The sequence below is a fragment of the Protomyctophum bolini genome (genome assembly GCF_963924005.1).
Source record: "Protomyctophum bolini genome assembly, chromosome: 8".
NCBI classification, from domain to species: domain Eukaryota; kingdom Metazoa; phylum Chordata; class Actinopteri; order Myctophiformes; family Myctophidae; genus Protomyctophum; species Protomyctophum bolini.
This window is the reverse complement of record NC_137869.1, coordinates 3,017,720-3,038,160: the sequence shown is the minus strand read 5'-3', so window position 1 is coordinate 3,038,160 and position 20,441 is coordinate 3,017,720. Positions and strand designations below refer to the sequence as shown.

The following is a 20,441-nucleotide window of genomic DNA, read 5'->3' as shown; positions in this document are numbered from 1 at the left end:
TCTGCCAGCTTGTTGGCGAGCAGGCCAAGGTCAGAGAGAGAGAGAGAGAGAGAGAGAGAGAGAGAGAGAGAGAGAGAGAGAGAGAGAGAGAGAGAGAGGGAGAGAGAGGGAGAGAGAGAGAGGGGGGAGAGAGAGAGAGAGAGACTAACTTTAATTCAATTAAATTGCTTGTACTTGTCGCAAAAGTTTTGATACCCCTATACAAGTGGATGCAAAACATTGAAATACAACTTTCAACTCTCTAGAGTTTATACTAACCTCTCCTATATGGATGTACAACTATGTCTGACAGAAAATGCACATTTGTTTCACAAGATATGATTCCCTCAAAGTGTTAATGTAACACAGCTCTGTTTACGCTTTTCTTTTTTCATTCCTATTTATAATCAATATCTATTTGTACCTACATTGTTTTATCTTGATTGTTTTGTTCCCACATATTGGTACTGTATGTATATATGTACAGTAAACGTATGTTTTCTCATGCCAATAGAGTTCCTTTGAATCTCTCTCTGAGAGAGAGAGAGAGAGAGAGGCCGATTATAGAGGGGGGGGGGGGTAAATATCGCTGCATGCACTACAGTAGCATAACAGTCCCATGTTAGTATTGCCGGATAACTGTAATATTTCCCCAGAACACACTGGAGAACTTATGACATGTTAATGCGATGATAATGACGTTGTGCTCACAACGTCAACATGGCGGTACATGAAACTAAGTCCTCCTGTGTTGTGCGTTACATGGAACTGAGTCCTCCTGCGTCGTGTGTTACATGAAACTAAGTCCTCCTGCGTTGTGTGTTACATGAAACTAAGTCCTCCTGTGTTGTGCGTTACATGGAACTGAGTCCTCCTGCGTGGTGTGTTACATGAAACTAAGTCCTCCTGTGTGGTGTGTACATGGAACTAAGTCCTCCTGCGTTGTGCGATACATGGAACTAAGTCCTCCTGCGTGGTGTGTTACATGAAACTAAGTCCTCCTGCGTCGTGTGTTACATGGAACTAAGTCCTCCTGCGTGGTGTGTTACATGAAACTAAGTCCTCCTGCGTTGTGTTACATGTAACTAAGTCCTGCGTTGTGTGTTACATGGAACTAAGTCCTCCTACGTCGTGTGTTACATGGAACTAAGTCCTCCTACGTCGTGTGTTACATGGAACTAAGTCCTCCTACGTTGTGTGTTACATGGAACTAAGTCCTGCGTTGTGTGTTACATGGAACTAAGTCCTCCTACGTCGTGTGTTACATGGAACTAAGTCCTCCTGCGTGGTGTGTTACATGGAACTAAGTCCTCCTACGTCGTGTGTTACATGGAACTAAGTCCTCCTACGTTGTGTGTTACATGGAACTAAGTCCTGCGTTGTGTGTTACCATGGAACTAAGTCCTCCTACGTCCGTGTGTTACATGGAACTAAGTCCTCCTGCGTGGTGTGTTACATGGAACTAAGTCCTCGTTTCTCTGCAGGTACTACTTTGTGGTGGAGGAAGACAACACGCCGCTCTCCGTCACGGTGACGCCGTGCGACGCTCCTCTGGAGTGGAAGCTGACGCTGCAGGAGCTGCCAGAGGAGAGGAGTGGAGAGGCCTCAGGTACTGTATACATGACACCATACTGTACATGATGACACCATACTGTACATGATGACACCATGTTAAACTCTACTGTATTATATACTGTACTTATGAGCAGCCAGAGGAGAGGCCTCAGTTACTGTATACATGACACCATACTGTACATGTACAGTATGTTAACTCTACTGTATATATACTGTACTTCTGAGCTGCCAGAGGAGAGGAGTGGAGAGGCCTCAGGTACTGTATACATGACACCATACTGTACATGATGACACCATGTTAAACTCTACTGTATACATACTGTACTTACTCCAGTGGAGAGGGCTCAGGGACAAACATTCGTGACAAATACTTGGTCTTGTCCGTGGCACATTTTGGATTTTCTTGTTTTTTTACACACACATTATAATGCTCTTATTTTGATCATAAGAGCCTGAAACTGAATGCCGATAAATCTCCAGGCTTTCTTCAGAATATGTATACTTATTAAGTTATTGTTTACTTATTACTTACTATGACACGATATGGCAAATTATGTTTCTTAACCCATTCTGGGCGGGAACTCCTTTTGGTGTCAGCATTATGTTATGCTTTAGTTATTGAAAAATAGCAGATCTACAAGCTCATAGGTCTGCTATTTTTGAAAAATCGAAGAACGACTGACATAGAAACATAGCTTTTTCAGAAAACTGTCAGGATGTAGAAGACATTTTTAGAATCTGATCTGAGGTCAGAATGGGTTAAATGTTTTATTTGCAAGGAACCAATTTATCAACTCTGAGAGTGCAAAGGTACAAATGAAACCAAATGGACCCGTATACACTCTCAGCGTTACAGAGCTGTTATGGTCATTCAGGCCTAGCCCAGCTCCTCCTAAAAGCCAGCATGGCCATGATGACCTGCTGGACACGAGGAAGGAAGGAGTCCTCAGAGTGAAGGAGAAGACATTCTGACCACTTAAACTCACACTGTGTATACTTATAGCTGACCAGAGAGTCCCCTCAGGGTCTGATCCTAGAGAGGGCCCTTGATGTTCTCCCTCCACACTAAACATCTGAGCAACCGGAGAAAAAACAGCCGATCTACAAGCTCTCAGTCAACACCTCACATTGCATGTGACATGTTTTGTGAGCTTGTAGATCGGCTTTCTTTTTTTGTGTTCACCCCAGAATAAGCGACACTTAAGGATTTGAGGGCTCAGGTGATCGACATTATACACACACAGGACTGGAAGCGGTTTTATAATTACAACCCGTGGACACACACATATGCACGCACGCACACACACATGCACGCGTGCATGCGCACGCACACGCAATTACACCTACTCAGTGTGTTTTGGTGGGGTTTAATTAGGCTGCTGCGTCTGGCCCGGGACCACTTATGATGTCTGGGCCGGACCTCGCGGACAGACGGCTATATAATCTAAGGGACAGGCTCCGCCCACAGCCCCCCCCCCCCCCCCCCCCCCCCCGAATCAGGACCCATTTACGTCCCTTTACTTAAACCCTGCCCCGCCCCCAGGCTGTTCCCCTCGCTTCAAAGTCACACCCACCCACTCTGTCTCCGCGTGTAGGAGGAGGCTGCGGTGACCGGAATGCTTGCCTTAAAACACACATGCAGTAATCCTGGTTACTAAACTGCCTCCCCCTGGCCAGCCGGGGCGCCTGATGGAGGGGAAAGGAACTGGTTGGAATAACGTGTTCCTTCCACGCGCTATACGTCCAACCAGGGAAACTCCCCCCTGTCAGGTGTAAAGGAGCAACTTGGACACTCAGGCATGAAGGAAGCATGAGTTCAAGTCCATTGCTCTCCCCTTGTCCCCCATATATGGGGACTAGGTTGGTGGAGGGTGTGTAGAGCCCAGGATCACAGTAGATGATTGACACAGGGGTGAAAAATGGATTACAAAAATTGTGGGATAAAAAAATATATATAAAAAAAGAAAAAACACACTCGCCCTCATTGCATTTGATGCATTACCTTGTGTTGTTCTCGCTTACTGTAAATCTCTTACAGATTAAGAGCGTCTGCTAAATGCCTCTATTGTAAACTGTGTGAGAGAGAGAAGGAGGGAGAGAGAGACATGGTTCAGGTCACATATCCTGAAATGATTCATTAAGTAATGATGCGTTTGAAGACGCGTTCGTCCGTCTAGACCGGTGGGAAGAATTCAGCGCCATTCAACCAACAATCAGACGCTATAAACTCGCTAGATGGTAAATGGTGCATTTATACATAGCGCCTTCATCCAAGGCGCTTTACATAGATAGTGCATTACATTCACCCATTCATTCACACACACAATCACACACCGATGGCGGCGGAAACCATGCAAGGCACCAACCTGCACATCAGGATCAATTAGGGGTTCAGTGTCTTGCTCAAGGACACTTCGACACTAAACTCTGGGGGAGGAGACCACAGGGTTCGAACTGGCCACTCTACCGCTGATCCACCGCCACCCCCCCTCCCACAGACGGAGTGACACAGCCAGCGCCGGCGGCCTCCTTCCGCGCTTAACGAGGAACTCTCTAATTGGATAAATACATGTAACTCCCCCGTTTTCTCTCTTCCTGTGTTTGCCTGCGCTGCTCTCTCTCTCTCTCTCTCTCTCTCTCTCTCTCTCTCTCTCTCTCTCTCTCTCTCTCTCTCTCTCTCCCTGACCGGGAGCAGATCTGTTTTAGTGCAGCACTCTCTCTGGTCGACTAACATAATATTATGGTTCCTCTGCTAAGCTGAACTAAGAGCCCAGACTGTCTCCTCTAACCTGGAGGAGGAACACAAGGAGCTCCTTATGAGAGCTTCCGAGGAATGACTGTGTGAATACGAGGCCTGTGATGTTTAGCCCATTCTGACCTGAGATCAGATTCATACGAAGGTTTCCACTGGACACACACTGGTCTAATTATAACCCATTCTGACCTGAGATCAGATTCTAGAAATGTCAGTCGTTCTTCGATTTTTCAAAAATAGCAGACCTACAAGCTCGTAGCGCGCCACTCGGTGGCGCGCTATGAGCTTGTAGATCTGCTATTTTTCAATAGCTAAAGCATAGCATAATGCTAACACCAAAATGGGTTCCCGTATAGAATGGGTTAGGGATGTTTGCAGTGAAAACAGGGGGCCGCGGGGGGCTCGCTGAGGGGGCTAATCGTCCGCCAGGCTTTGGGGGAGCAGGCGCGATTAGCACTCGTTTCTTTTTTAGCACTTTTGGTGCGTTCTCCTCTCCAGTCTAATTTAACCCGTTCTGACCTGAGATCAGATTCTACAAATGTCTTCTACATCCGGACAGTTTTCTGAAAAAGCTATGTTTCTCTGTCAGTCGTTCTTCGATTTTTCAAAAATAGCAGATCTACAAGCTCGTAGCGCGCCACTCGGTGGCGCGCTATGAGCTTGTAGATCTGATATTTTTCAATAGCTAAAGCATAACATAATGCTAACACCAAAAGGCTAACTGCTCAAAATGGGTTAAAAGGAGAAAGTGGTTTTCATTTAATATCTCCTATCATATTATGGCTCAATGTTGCCTTGTCAGTTTTTACTTTTGGGTTTTATTGGGTTCATTATGTATACTGTATGGCTTGTTCCCATTACTGTAGGCTCACTGAGAGTTAAATGAATACTCTAGATTTAGCATAATCTAAATCTACTGTAGGATCACTGGAATATTGTCTAGATGGATAGATACCTAACTATAGTATATATACATATACAACATGGATGTGCGAGGAGGGAATCATCTTCGGATTCAGGTTCTTGGAAACGCCCCCCAGCCACTGTGACTGAGGTTAGGTTTAGGTTATAGTTTTACTGAGGTTAAGGTCTAGGGTTAGGTTTAGGTGTAGGCTGTCAATCACCAGCGCACCTCTACGTCCGAAGACGGAACCATGCTCGCACAGTCAGTCATTGCATCATATGTGCCTCACTGTATCCTCGTCATGAAAACAAAAACAATATAAGTTTCTTGTCAAACAAGAACAGTGTCCATTGGTCTCAGTCCATTGGTCTGCACGCTAAATCTCTGACCAGTCCTAGAACATTGAAACATTGCCTGATCTAAAACATTAAAATGTAAATCATATCATAAGTCAATACTTAGTTGTCGGGGTTCTCCCGGGACTTTGTTCTGGTTCCCCTGCCTTTTGCTCTCTCTCTGCACCAATTATTCTCTTGGCTGAAAACAGCTGATCCACAAGCCTGAATGTCGAGGATAGGGAGTAGGGACGCGTCACTGAAGGCTCATGTGGTCCCTCTTTTTAGTTCAGTGTCTGAAACACTGGTTTTTAACTTGAGGTCCCAGCTAAATGTGTGATCGTTAGATGGTATGGATGGATGGATGGATGGTCTTAAATCTAAACACATCGTCTTTGTGTTTGTCTCCCTGGTCTAAAGTCTAACCATGTCTTCTTGTGTGTTTCTCCCTGGTCTAAAGTCTAACCATGTCTTCCTGTGTGTTTCTCCCTCCCTGTAGGAGAGCCTGAGCCTCTGGAGGAGCAGAAGCAACAGGTGACGGTGGACGAAGGAACGGAGCTGTTCTCCTACAAGGGCAACGACGTGGAGTCCTACGTGGCCTCCTCACTCAGCCGGCCCTCTACCAGCTGAGCTGCTATCCAACCGACGAAAGGACAGCAACTTCAAGGTACGTTACTGGAGCTAACTTCTGTACGTTTACTGGAGCTGCTGTACGTTTACTGGAGCTGCTGTACGTTTACTGGAGACTTCCTGTACGTTTACTGGGAGCTGCTGTACGTTTACTGAGAGTCTGAGCTGCTGTACATTTACTGGAGCTGCTGTCCACCCAGAAACCACTCAAGAAGTAGCACTTCCCTAAACGTCAATGCCACCAGAGGGACGCTCCACAACCTCAACCCAGATCACCTGGCTCAATCAAGGGATTGATGAATTGATTTAGCGACTATCTATATGCCACAAATACAAATCAATCTTCAAAACTGCTCTCAAAGAGCACAGTCGAGTGCTGTCGCCTCACGGCTAGAAGGTCCTGGGAGCGCTCCCCTATATCCTCACCCGTCCCCTACCCCCCCTCGCAACAAACTTTATCTTATTACTCTCAGCAAACCGTTAACACCAGTCTCCCCCCCCCCCCCACCCCCAGGTTGTGACGCCACCACCACGCCCGAGTCCGATCAGCCGTACCCAGAAGCAGTCCGTACGACCCGCGTGTGGACGTGACGGCGCTGGCCGCACCACGGTCACCCTGGCCTGGAAGCCCACGCCCACCGGAGTCCTGATGGGGCAGCCCGTCAACTACTGCCTGGTCATCAACAAGGTAGGCCAGGTCACCACAAGAGGCACCTCAGGTCAACGCACCTGTCCGCAACGACAGCCCAAACCACACCAAAGGGTCACCATGTAACTGGTGTGTTTGATCTTAACCCATTTAGGCCTAAGGCCTGACCTAAGGTTTCTTAAAAACTTCAAATATTTATATAGCAGCATCAAAAAAAAATTGAATACTGTACATACTGTACAGAACCCAAATATGGTTAAGAGGTCACAGCGCTTTCTCTGTCACCAGCCCCCTTGGGCTGTGGAACATCATCCCCCTACTCTATATTAGAACTTCACCCTCCATTGACGTTATAAAAAATACAGGCTAAAAACCCATTATTAAAAAACATTATCATTATAAAAAAATGATTTGCTTGTAAATGTGCTCCTATACTGTCCTGTATTTGTCGTGTTGATGAGATGTTCTGTACAGCACTTTTGGTACAAGGGAAATTGTTTTTAAAATGTGTTTTTTATAAATAAACGTGATTTAATTCAATTTCATTTCATTTCATTTGCAGGAGCACAACTTTAAGAGCATGTGCGCGGCCGAGGCCAAGATGACGGGCGGTGAGGACGAGGCCTTCATGCCCGGCATGCCCAAACCGTGCCGCGACTTCAGCCCGTTCGACTTCGCCCACTTCGGCTTCGTGCCGTCGGACCACGGCAACAACAACGAGTTCGCCATGAAGGACCCGCGGGGGCTGACCAGCAACAAGATCTCCCGCGGCGGCGGCGGCTACGCCAACGCCAAGCCCCGCGCGTCGCCCGACATCCTGAAGGTATGTCGTTTATTAGGATGCCCGTGAGCTGGTCACACATTTTTAACAAAGACATTACTTAACAATTGTTCACAATCACGATCTATCTATCTATATATAAATGTATGTATGTCTGTGCACGTGTACGTCTGTAATCCACGTAACTCGAGAACCGTTCGCCCCGCCCAGCGCTGGGATTTCTTTCAAAATAGCAGCTTGGGTTGCCGCGCAGATATGGCAACTTTTACTCTGAAAGTTCCAGATAAAAACCGCTTGCTTACCTCGCTGTAATTACGATAAAGTCGCTGGATAATCTCCCTCGCGTTCATATTTTGAACGAGAGGGATGTTGAAGACCTTAGTATTTCCGTCTGGTCAAAACCACTGAGAACGTGTATTATGTTATTTGTATTGGTTATTATGCAATGCAGCAATGAGTTCCATCCTATACTACTACAGCTCTATAGACAATATAGAAGATTTGAGAAGATTTATTCTTGGTTTAAGTGTTGCCAGATCACCTGAACTGGCTTGTCTTAGTCATTACCGATGAGTTGAGCCAATGAGTTGAGCTCGCCACCGTCGGTGTGTGAATGTGTGAAGTGAGGACGCTACAGCGTCGACTGTTCGCCGCTTCACCTCCCAATGTATGAATGAATGAACCTTCACCTCCCAATGTATGAATGAATGAACCTTCAATTCACCTCCCAATGAATGAATGAATGAACCATTGTAAAGTGCTTTAAGCACTTGGAAAAGCTGCTATAAAAATGCAATTCATGATCATTATTATTACAGTTGACGCTCGTCTCTTAACGTCTCGTGTCTCGTACCAGGTGTGCATCATTAATACTCTTAACGTCTCGTGTCTCGTACCAGGTGTGCATCATTAATACTCTTAACGTCTCGTGTCTCGTACCCAGGTGTGCATCATTAATACTCTTAACGTCTCGTGTCTCGTACCAGGTGTGCATCATTAATACTCTTAACGTCTCGTGTCTCGTACCCAGGTGTGCATCATTAATACTCTTAACGTCTCGTGTCTCGTACCAGGTGTGCATCATTAATACTCCTAACGTCTCGTGTCTCGTACCAGGTGTGCATCATTAATACTCTTAACGTCTCGTTGTCTCGTACCAGGTGTGCATCATTAATACTCTTAACGTCTCGTGTCTCGTACCAGGTGTGCATCATTAATACTCTTAACGTCTCGTGTCTCGTACCCAGGTGTGCATCATTAATACTCTTAACGTCCTGTGTCTCGTACCAGGTGTGCATCATTAATACTCTTAACGTCTCGTGTCTCGTACCCAGGTGTGCATCATTAATACTCCTAACGTCTCGTGTCTCGTACCAGGTGTGCATCATTAATACTCTTAACGTCTCGTGTCTCGTACCCAGGTGTGCATCATTAATACTCCTAACGTCTCGTGTCTCGTACCCAGGTGTGCATCATTAATACTCCTAACGTCCCGTGTCTCGTACCCAGGTGTGCATCATTAATACTCTTAACGTCTCGTGTCTCGTACCAGGTGTGCATCATTAATACTCTTAACGTCTCGTGTCTCGTACCCAGGTGTGCATCATTAATACTCTTTAACGTCTCGTGTCTCGTACCAGGTGTGCATCATTAATACTCTTAACGTCTCGTGTCTCGTACCCAGGTCTGCATCATTAATACTCTTAACGTCTCGTGTCTCGTACCAGGTGTGCATCATTAATACTCTTAACGTCTCGTGTCTCGTACCCAGGTGTGCATCATTAATACTCTTAACGTCTCGTTGTCTCGTACCCAGGTGTGCATCATTAATACTCTTAACGTCTCGTGTCTCGTACCAGGTGTGCATCATTAATACTCCTAACGTCTCGTGTCTCGTACCCAGGTGTGCATCATTAATACTCTTAACGTCTCGTGTCTCGTACCAGGTGTGCATCATTAATACTCTTAACGTCTCGTGTCTCGTACCAGGTGTGCATCATTAATACTCTTAACGTCTCGTGTCTCGTACCCAGGTGTGCATCATTAATACTCTTAACGTCTCGTGTCTCGTACCCAGGTGTGCATCATTAATACTCCTAACGTCTCGTGTCTCGTACCAGGTGTGCATCATTAATACTCTTAACGTCTCGTGTCTCGTACCCAGGTGTGCATCATTAATACTCCTAACGTCCCGTGTCTCGTACCCAGGTGTGCATCATTAATACTCTTAACGTCTCGTGTCTCGTACCCAGGTGTGCATCATTAATACTCCTAACGTCTCGTGTCTCGTACCCAGGTGTGCATCATTAATACTCCTAACGTCTCGTGTCTCGTACCCAGGTGTGCATCATTAATACTCCTAACGTCTCGTGTCTCGTACCCAGGTGTGCATCATTAATACTCCTAACGTCCCGTGTCTCGTTCCCAGGTGTGCATCGGCAACAAGAACATCTTCACCGTGTCGGAGCTGAAGCCCGACACGCAGTACTACTTCGACGTGTTCGCCGTCAACGCCGCCACCAACACCAGCACGGCGTACGTGGGCACCTTCGCGCGCACCAAGGAGGAGGCGCGGCAGAAGACGCTGGAGCTCAAGGACGGCAAGGTGACGGACGTCTTCGTCAAGCGCCGCGGCAGCAAGTTCCTGCGCTTCGCGCCCGTCTCCTCGCACCAGCGGCTCACGCTCTTCGTGCACGCCTGCCTGGCGGACGCCGTGCAGGTGCAGGTGCGCCGCGACGGCAAGCTCCTCCTCTCGCAGAACGTGGAGGGCGTGCGGCAGTTCGCGCTGCGCGGCAAGCCCAAGGCCAAGTACCTGATCCGGCTGCGCGGCTCCCGCAAGGGCGCCTCCACGCTGAAGGTCCTCGCCACCACGCGGACCACGGCCCACGGCAAGCAGCCCTTCCCCTCGCTGCCCGAGGACACGCGCATCAAGGCCTTCGACAAGCTGCGCACCTGCACCTCGGCCACGGTGGCGTGGCTGGGCACGCAGGAGCGCCAGAAGTACTGCGTGTACCGCCGCGAGGTGAGCGAGGCCTACGGGGAGGAGCAGCGGCGCCGCGAGCAGAACCAGTGCGCCGGGCCGGAGACGCGGCGCAAGGCGGAGAAGGTTCTGTGCAAGTGGTTCCACAGCGCCAACCTGCAGAAGGCCGTCACCACGGAGACCGTGGGCGGCCTGGAGGCCGGCAAGACCTACCTGCTGGACGTCTACGTGGTGGCGCACAGCGGACACTCCGTCAAGTACCAGAGCAAACTGGTGAAAACACGGAAGTACTGCTAAAGAAAGGAACGGGACTCTTCTTTCTGACAGGGAGGAAACAATACAAACAAACACAAAACAAAAAAAAGAATAAATCTATTATAAATATATATATTAAAAAACAAAAAAGAAGTTTATTTAACTTGTTTAAGTGGTTATCCTGCTAAAAAAGAAGGAGTGTTGTACACAGACTGGACTAGTACTCCCCCCCCCCCCCCCCCAACCCCCCCAACTCGTTCGTTTGGCAGAGACTGAACTGTTTGTAGAGAAAGAAGAAGAGATATCGACCTTGTATATTTATGTTTACGCGTTCTTCTCGTGGGGCGGACCGCAGCGTGGGGCGGACCGCAGCGTGGGGCGGACCGCAGCGTGGGGCGGGCCGGACGGTGCTCCGATGTGTCGCCGGGGGGGGCGGGGCGGGCGGGGCTTTAGGGATCCATACCGCGGTGCCCTAAACCTCTGTTTGGAACGTCACCCTCTCCGCTGTCAGGAAGAGAGGTCCCGTCTCCTCTGTCAGCTCGGAGGAGAAGAGAAGAGGTCCCGTCTCCTCTGTCAGCTGGGAGGAGAAGAGGTCCCGTCTCCTCTGTCAGCTAAGGTCCCGTCTCCTCTGTCAGCTGGGAGGAGAAGAGGTCCCCTCTCCTCTGTCAGCTCGGAGGAGAGGAGAAGAGGTCCCGTCTCCTCTGTCAGCTAAGGTCCCGTCTCCTCTGTCAGCTGGGAGGAGAAGAGGTCCCGTCTCCTCTGTCATCTCGGAGGAGAAGAGAAGAGGTCCCGTCTCCTCTGCATGGAGCATCTCCCCCCGGGCAGAGGTAGAGCACGGGTCCGAGTGCTGCTGGGATGAAGATCACGCTTTTCGCAACAACATCGTATCCAAAAAAGTAAAAGGTTTTCCCGGATTTAGGGTGAAACAAATTGGGCATCCTACCTACCCGCACCCCGCTGGGAATGGAGAGAAAGACACTTTAGAGAAAGATACTGTTTGTTTTTTCTGTCTCTCTGTCTCTCTCTCTCTGTTTGTCGCTCTCTCTCTCTGTCTGTCTCTCTCTCTCTGGCTCTCTCTCTGTCTCTGTCTCTGTCTCTCTCTCTCTCTCTCTCTCTCTCTCTCTCTCTCTCTCTCTCTCTCTGACTGTCTCTCTGTCTCTGGCTCTCTCTCTGTCTCTGTCTCTCTCTCTCTCTCTCTCTCTGACTGTCTCTCTGTCTCTCTCTGTCTCTCTCTCTCTCTCTGTGCATATTCAATACGTGTTGTTTTAGGAGAGATTTAAATTATTGTATACTTTTATGTCTCTTTTTTTGTTGTTTTATTGTTTTTTGTTTTTTTTTATCGAAGATGATAATTATTATTATACTGTTATTATGAGGAAGAGAGAAAAATAAGATTATTATTCCAGTTCTACGAGGAAATGGTGGTATAGTCGAGACATTCCCCCCCCCCACCACCCCCCTCCCTGCAGTGGTGGACAAAGAACTCAACATGTGTTTTTGTAATAATTAATAATCTAAATCTACAAACGTTTGTTACGTTTATTTGGAGTTTCCTGTCAATTATACACAACCGTATTTCTTGTTGTTTTGTAGTAGAAGAAGTACAATGTTTGGATCCGAGATGTATATTAGTGGAGTAGAAGTAATCGTGTTGGACATTGGAAATACTCAAGTCCCAAGTACAAATACCTCAAAATTCTACTTAAGTACCGTACTTAAAAGGCATATTCAGTGATTTCACTTCATTCAAATATCACTTTTTTTTGTTGTTTTGTTGTGATAATCCGCTCAACTAAAGAGTGTGCTGACCATATAAGGAGTTCCTCCCTGTCCCCAGTTAACCCCTGGGGGTCAAAAAACCTTAGGTTTCGTTTTTGGCTATAGGTGGCCCAGCCTTCATCCAATCAGGATAGAGAGTGGCCTTCCGCCAATCACGATCGAGCGGGGGCGGGCCTTGGGGTGCGTGCTGTTGGCCGGGGGGGGGGGGGGGGGTTCCAAATCACTGAATGCTCCTTTAAGTATACCGTACTTAAGTAAATGTACTTAGTTACTTCCCACCACTGCGGCTCCCAATGTATCTCAGCCGGTGTTTTGCTCTAGAACGGTGGTTTTCAACCAGTGGTCCACCGGTGGTCCTTTAGGGGGTCTCAAGTGGTCCGGGGACCACCGGTGGTCCTTGAGGGGGTTCCAGGTGGTCCGGGGACCACCGGTGGTCCTTTAGGGGGTTCCAGGTGGTCCCCAGCTCAACGATGGAGAGTTGGTAACCAAATGGACGACCCTTATAGATATTTGAGTCTTGAGAGTGTAAATTGAAACCAAATGAAACCCTCATGGCGTCCATTCGGTTTCATAATTGTATGCTCTTAAGAGTTATACATTATTGCTTAAACATCTGCATTTACAAGACGTCTCTCTCTATACACACAATTAGAGAATGGAGAATAATTGTTGTTTTAATCAACGTTTGCCTGTTTTAATATCTCTCCTAATGTTACCAATATCAATACGGCCTGGAATAGTGGACAAAGTCCTATTCGACGACAAAACAACAAATATTCTTCAGTCTTGGATCTGCGAGGCTAAATGTCATCAAATGGTGGCTTATAACCCATTCTGACCTGAGATCAGATTTTAAAAATGTCTTCTACATCCTGACAGTTTTCATTCTGACTTGAGATCAGATTCTAAAAATGTATTTTATGTCAGTCGTTCTTCGATTTTTCAAAAATAGCAGACCTACAAGCTCATAGCGCGCCACTCGGTGGCGCGCTATGAGCTTGTAGATCTGCTATTTTTCAATAGCTAAAGCACGACATGATGCCGACACCAAAATGGGTTAAAGGCTGAATAAATTATGGACCTTGATATGAAAAGGGTTGAAAACCACTGGGTTAAAGCGTCAGTCGTCCTGTCCCATGTGTGTGTGTGACTGTGTGCGTGCGTGTGTGTGACTGTGTGTGTGCGCGTGTGACTGCGTGCGTGTGTGTGTGACTGTGTGTGTGTGCGCTGCAGGTCTGTGTGTGTTTATCACTGTGTCACATTGTACAGAGTTTGTCCTGCCAATATTCATGTACATAAAATACTAAATATAGAAACCAAGTTAATCCCTGTGTCACCCTGGGTGTCGTGTTCTTTATGCCGGGGCTGTTCGCGGCACGGCGGCAATCGCTCGCTGAAAGGGGCGCGCTTGTGTTTTGTGTTTATAGGGTACACACACACACAGCACCCAAGTTGTGCCCACCTAAGCATAATGTGATACTTACTGTGTGTGTGTGTGTGTGTGTGTGTGTGTGTGTGTGTGTGTGTGTGTGTGTGCGTTGCCGTGTATGTGCGCGTGTGTATGACTGTGTGTGTGCACGTGTGCGTGAGTGTGTGTGTGTGTGTGTGTGTGTGTGTGTGTGTGTGTGTGTGTGCGTGTGTGTGTGATCCCACAACCATAAATTGACATCAGTGAGATGTGTGCCTCTGAAAACAGGTCTGAGGGTTGAACAGTTTCCATGGAATGTTTTTTTTTTCTTTTTCTTCCAACGGTTGTAGGTGATGTCACACAGCCAGGTGCTAAAGGAATAAAGAATCACAGGTCCAAGCCCAAAGCCCCCCTAAAGCCCCCCTAAAGCCCGCCACCCCCATCCGTATACGTCCTGTGAGTCTACAACGGGAAGGGGGGGTAACTTTGACGATGGAGAGGGGCCACTATTATTTCCACACTCACTCCAGAGGGGCCATATTGCATATTACTGTCGTGGCAAAATAAATTGCCGATCTACAAGCTCAAAGCTACTATGAGCTTGTAGATCGGCTATATTTTTGCTATTATTTGAATTGAAATCCTGAATTATAATTTTTTTGCTATTTTTGGAACTGGAATCCTGAGAAAAGTTGCTATTTTTATTTAACTTAAAATATGCCTTTAATTATAGTTATGTTAACTTTATGAACTAAATAAATACAAATACATTGGACATAAATAGCTATATCTAAGTAACTAGCAAGTATAACATTTTCAAATAATTGTAGGGGAGTAAAACGTACAATATTTGCGTCTGACATGCATAGTGGAGTAGAAGTACTGGAAATTATACTCGAGTAAAGTCAAACATACCTGAAAATTGTACTAAAGTACAGTACTTAAGTAAATGTACTTTAGTTAGTTAGTACCTTTATGGGTTATGTAGTTCTTTAGTGCATCCAAGCACCTGTATGGGTTCTGTAGTTCTTTAGTGCATCCAAGCACCTTTATGGGTTCTGTAGTGCATCCAAGCACCTTTATGGGTTATGTAGTTCTTTAGTGCATCCAAGCACCTTGATAGGTTTTGTAGTTCTGTAGTGCACCCAAGCACCTTGATGGGTTATGTAGTTCTTTAGTGCATCCAAGCACCTTGATGGGTTATGTAGTTCTTTAGTGGGTTTTGTAGTTCTCCTCTGAACGGAGACCCCTTCCAGCTGGAACGTAAGGGCTCTGGTTTGATGTGGGACCCTCTGTTCTCAGAGGTCTACTTAAAAGCCTTTTCATGCTAAAGAAAGCCGGCCGCTCTGGCTCGGTGCTCTGACCCGTGGACCCGCCGCCGCCGCCGTCGTGTCTTGAGTTAGAAACGTAGCTCTGCGGTTTTGCTTCTGAGCATAAAATGTGCAATTTATATACAAGTCACGCGCAGACGCAGGGGTCAGGGGTCATCAACATGTCCGTACACGGACACATGCACTTGGCCTTGTTTTTACACACCATTATAATGTTCTTATTTTGATCATAAGACCCAATTACTGAATGTCAAGTCTCTCCAGGAGCTTTTCTTCAGAATTTGTATGACATTTTTATTACGACACTATATTGCCTAATAATAATGAATTGCATTTTTATAGCGCTTTTCCAAGTGCTCAAAGCGCTTTTACAACGGTTCATTCATTCATACATTGGGAGGTGAAGGTTCATTCATTCATACATTGGGAGGTGAAGGTTCATTCATTCATACATTGGGAGGTGAAGGTTCATTCATTCATTCATACATTGGGAGGTGAATTGAAGGTTCATTCATTCATACATTGGGAGGTGAAGGTTCATTCATTCATACATTGGGAGGTGAAGGTTCATTCATTCATACATTGGGAGGTGAAGGTTCATTCATTCATACATTGGGAGGTGAAGGTTCATTCATTCATACATTGGGAGGTGAAGGTTCATTCATTCATACATTGGGAGGTGAAGGTTCATTCATTCATACATTGGGAGGTGAAGGTTCATTCATTCATACATTGGGAGGTGAATTGAAGGTTCATTCATTCATACATTGGGAGGTGAAGGTTCATTCATTCATACATTGGGAGGTGAAGGTTCATTCATTCATACGTTGGGAGGTGAAGCGGCGAACAGTCGACGCTGTAGCGTCCTCACTTCCCACATTCACACACCGACGGTGACGAGCTCACACCGACCGACTCACTGGAGGCAGTGTGGGGTTCAGTGTCTTGCCCAAGGACACTTCCACATGTGGACAGGAGGAGGAGGAGCCGGGATTCGAACCGCCGACCCAGGGATCATTGGACGACCTGCTCTACCTCCTGAGCCACAGCCGTGTCCTTATCCATTGATTCATTTTAATAATAAAATTGTTATTGGCACTTTGAGTTACAGTACAGTGAAACTGAAACATTCATCCTGTACAGTGTACAGAGTGTTCAGACCAAGACCATTTTTTCCAGAACTCTCTTTCTCAGAACCCCCCCCCCCCCTCCCCTCCCCCCATGCTAAACAGAACCATACCACCTAACGAACTCCTGTTTCTTTTTTAAAAGGTGTAATCACACGGCACTGGGTGACTGGCGATGCTATTTAACCTACGCACGCACACACACACACACACACACACGACACACACACGCATGCGCACACACACGACACACACACACTTCGACCACTTGGACCGCTAACAGGCGGCGGAGCGAATCGCCAGACATCCATCACACGCCAACATATCCACACGTTCCAATTAAGAACAGATCCAGGTGAGTGGAAAGGGTCTCCCTCTGTTGTGGTTCGAGCCAAACAGCTGCTCCTCGTGAATCCCGCCGTTTTCCACCGCGACGACCCCTCCCCCCCCCTCCCCTCCCCGCCAGAAACACACGCTCCCCAAACCGACCCTCCCCGAGCCGCCAGAACCAGAACGCTCGACACACGCTCCACAAATTCACTGGCACAGCTTGCATGCCAATCAAAGTGCTCCTGGCCGCGGGGGGAGGGGGGGGAGTGACGGGGGAGGGGGAGGAGAAGGGAGGGGGAGGGAGGGGGAGAAAGCGCGGGGGAAAAGGACGGCCTTCTTCTCCTGGCTTCCATTAACCCGTTCTGACCTGAGATCAGATTCTAAAAAGTGTTCTTCTAAATCCTGACAGTTTTCTGAAAAAGCTTTGTTTCTATGTCAGTATGTCAAATATATTTTGTTTTGTGAACTTAAACTCCACTCATTTTCTGTTGACTAATGCTTGAATGAATAGTTTATTTCTGTGTTCTTTACATTTACATGTTGAGTTTCATCATTTGCATTTAAGTTTTTTCTTTACAAAGAGGAAGCCCTGAAAGGGTCTATAGGCTGAAGCTGAAGCTTATTCTGCCTTTTGGTCATAATTACAGGGGGCGCTGTGGGGAGAATGAGCAGGAACAAAAGGTACAGGAAGTGAGTTACCAGGAAAAGCTATAAAAGTACAGGAAGTGAGGCCGGCGGCCATTTTAGGGCAGCAAGAACAGTGTTTGGTGGTGGTGGTTGTTTGTCAAACAAACAAACAAACAAACTCTTTTAAGGCCAATATACTACTAAGCCATAATCACAACTTGTTAAACCAAGAAGTAGTTTGACCGAAGAGCTTTGTGAAGGGGAAGGAAGAAAGTTTGGTCGGACATTTCTGATGGTTTTAAAGCTCTGAAAAATTCAGAGCTTTTGGACAAGCTTTAGACTTTTTTTTTTTTTTTTCACTTGAGAGCTACTTTGAAAATGACCAGCTCAACAAGAACTACCCACCAAAACAATGATGATCCCATTGTTGGAAGTAGTTTACAAATGTACCCAAGGCGGCTTTGGAACAGCAGCACTGGCGTTCCATCTAAGACAAACACATTTGGAATGGGAAATAGAGCCAGGGGGCTTTCAAAGTACAACATTCAAAGTATTGCATTGCTGGTTTTTACCTGACAGTTCCTTTTTGATGTCAATCAAGTCACCTATAAATTCAAGTGGCAGATGCCAAAATAGATATGGTCTACCTGCACAGCCTTTGTGATCTACTGGTGGATCTCAATCTCTACCTTTTTGGGCAGCCCTGATTTAGGACAACGGAACCAGCTGAGGACTCCTCCTGACTGGAAGGTTTGGGTAAGGAGCATGCATATTTTTTCATTTTTTTGTTGAACAATATACACATTGCCTTTTTGCTTTCTAACTGTGGGATTACTTGATTTAGGAAAAGAGAAGATCTGCAATTATTAGTTGGACTATTGTTTTGGATTACTTTTTGAATGCTTGACTCTTGTTTTGGGATTAATTTAATTAAAGGGACTTTAAAAAAGTAACAGTGTGGCCTCCAAGCCCAAGCTATGGATAGGAAGTGAGGGTTTATGCCTATATGCAGGCATAAACTGCATATACAGTATACTGCATATGCAGAACTAAAAAGGCTACTTAATAAGAAAAATGTTGGAACACAGTGGGTTTTCAACCCTTTTTATATCAAGGCTCACTAACTATTCATTTGGCATTTGGACCACAGACCACCATTAAATGACATTTAGCCTTTATAGCAGACCCCAAAACGAAAGAATATATTGTCGTTGGATAAGATTTTGTCCACAATGCCATGCTGTATTGATGTTGGTACCATTAGGGAAGATTACAGGCAACACATGTTCGAAATACAAAATATGTTGCATTGTCTAATTGTGTAGAATTTTTTTGTGTGGATGTTTAACAATAAGTTAACTCTTGACAGCCATCTATGGTCTATGGACTTTTATGTTTTATGATGGTGATGTCATGCCGCAGCCACAGTGGGTGGGTGCCCCTCACTTCCTTTTCTTTGAGTGGCGGTAGCCCCTCCTATGCCCAGCTTTGTTGTGTGAACAACAAACATTGGCTTGTGATTGGCTGACTGATCACCCCATAGCGATGACGTGATTGGCTGATCATACCCCAGAGCGATCATTTGACATTATTGAAGATATAAAAGTGTGAGGGCAGAAAAGTGATTGGCCGGGAATGACTTTTGTGATGATATATGATTGGCTGAGCACGGAATGTGATGTATGATGATAAGAGCGCCCCTCACTTCACACAGGTGTGATTTATTTTAGTTTTTACATCCATAGATCTAGAACCAACCTCTCTGACTTTCCCTTCCGTCTTTAACTTTAGCAGACACTTGACTCAAGGTCAAAGGTGTTCCTGTATCGTGGCCTTGTGCACATAATACAGTATGGGATTAATACACACACATACACACACACACACACACACACACACACACACACACACACACACGACGTGCGCCCGCCCGCACACACATACAGTAGGCCTACTGTACATATCCTGTCCTTTGACGTTTTGACACAGCATGATAAAGACATATAGTCTTTGTTCAGCAGGCTCCGTACATTCCCTAGGACACTTACTGTACGTGTGTGTGTGTGTGTGTGTGTGTGTGTGTGTGTGTGTGTGTGTGTGTGTGTGTGTGTGTGTGTGTGTGTGTGTGTGTGTGTGTGTGTGTGTGTGTGTGTGTGTGTGTGTGTGTGTGTGTAAAGTGTGTGTGTGTGTGTGTGTGTGTGTGTAAAGTGTGTACATACACATGTGTGTAAAGTGTGTACATACAGTACTACATACAGTACACTGAGGTATGAAGCCCTCTCTCTGTGAACTAACTATTTACAGGCCTGTCTGTATTTATCTCTGCTGTGATAATGAGCTTGGCCTTTGATGCGCGTGTGTGCGCTAGTATGCGTGCGTGCGTGCATATATACATATATATATATATATATGTATCATCTCTGTCGGGCGTAAAACCTCATATGTCCAAATCTGGGACTCCCTACAGACCTCCAACTATATCTGACCTTCAAATTCAATCTGAAGAGGTCGCTAGTAAAAACAAATCAAATCTGTAATCATGAGTAATTATAACAGCTCCACTTATCATTGGTGTCATTTCTCACATCACTGTACGGTTGTTCTGTCCCCTGGCCTGCACCATGTTTATTTGATCCTGTATTTTATTGTACTGTATATATGTGTGTTTGTATGGATAGTTTAGTTTTATCATCCGACCAGGCTTTAATTCCACACACTCTCTCTCTCTCTCTCTCTCTCTCTCTCTCTCTCTCTCTCTCTCTCTCTCTCTCTCTCTCTCTCTCTCTCTCTCTCTCTCTCTCTCTCTCTCTCTCTCTCTCTCCCCCCCCGCCCCCCCCACTGGAAGGAAGTGTAGTGCATGAGCTGTCATCTGAGACATGGCCTGACACCAAAGGAAGAGAGTCCAAATGAAACACACACACACACACACACATCCTGTTACTATCACCTAATTAAAACAATATATAGAGTGTGTGTGTGTGTGTGTGTGTGTGTGT

General features: G+C 46.3%; 1 protein-coding gene across 1 annotated transcript in view; it reads left to right on the top strand.

Moving 5' to 3' along the window:
- The window catches only part of ndnf (neuron-derived neurotrophic factor), a 32,362-nt gene extending 18,788 nt beyond the window's left edge, over positions 1-13,574 (top strand). Inside the window, 9 exon segments of the mRNA XM_080771252.1 lie at positions 1,464-1,588; positions 6,048-6,152; positions 6,155-6,195; positions 6,198-6,219; positions 6,693-6,742; positions 6,745-6,772; positions 6,775-6,866; positions 7,390-7,650; positions 10,037-13,574. Of these exon segments, the coding sequence (XP_080627378.1) occupies positions 1,464-1,588; positions 6,048-6,152; positions 6,155-6,195; positions 6,198-6,219; positions 6,693-6,742; positions 6,745-6,772; positions 6,775-6,866; positions 7,390-7,650; positions 10,037-10,885 (1,573 nt within the window). The 3' untranslated portion in view covers positions 10,886-13,574.
- Positions 13,575-20,441: the final 6,867 nt, after the last annotated feature.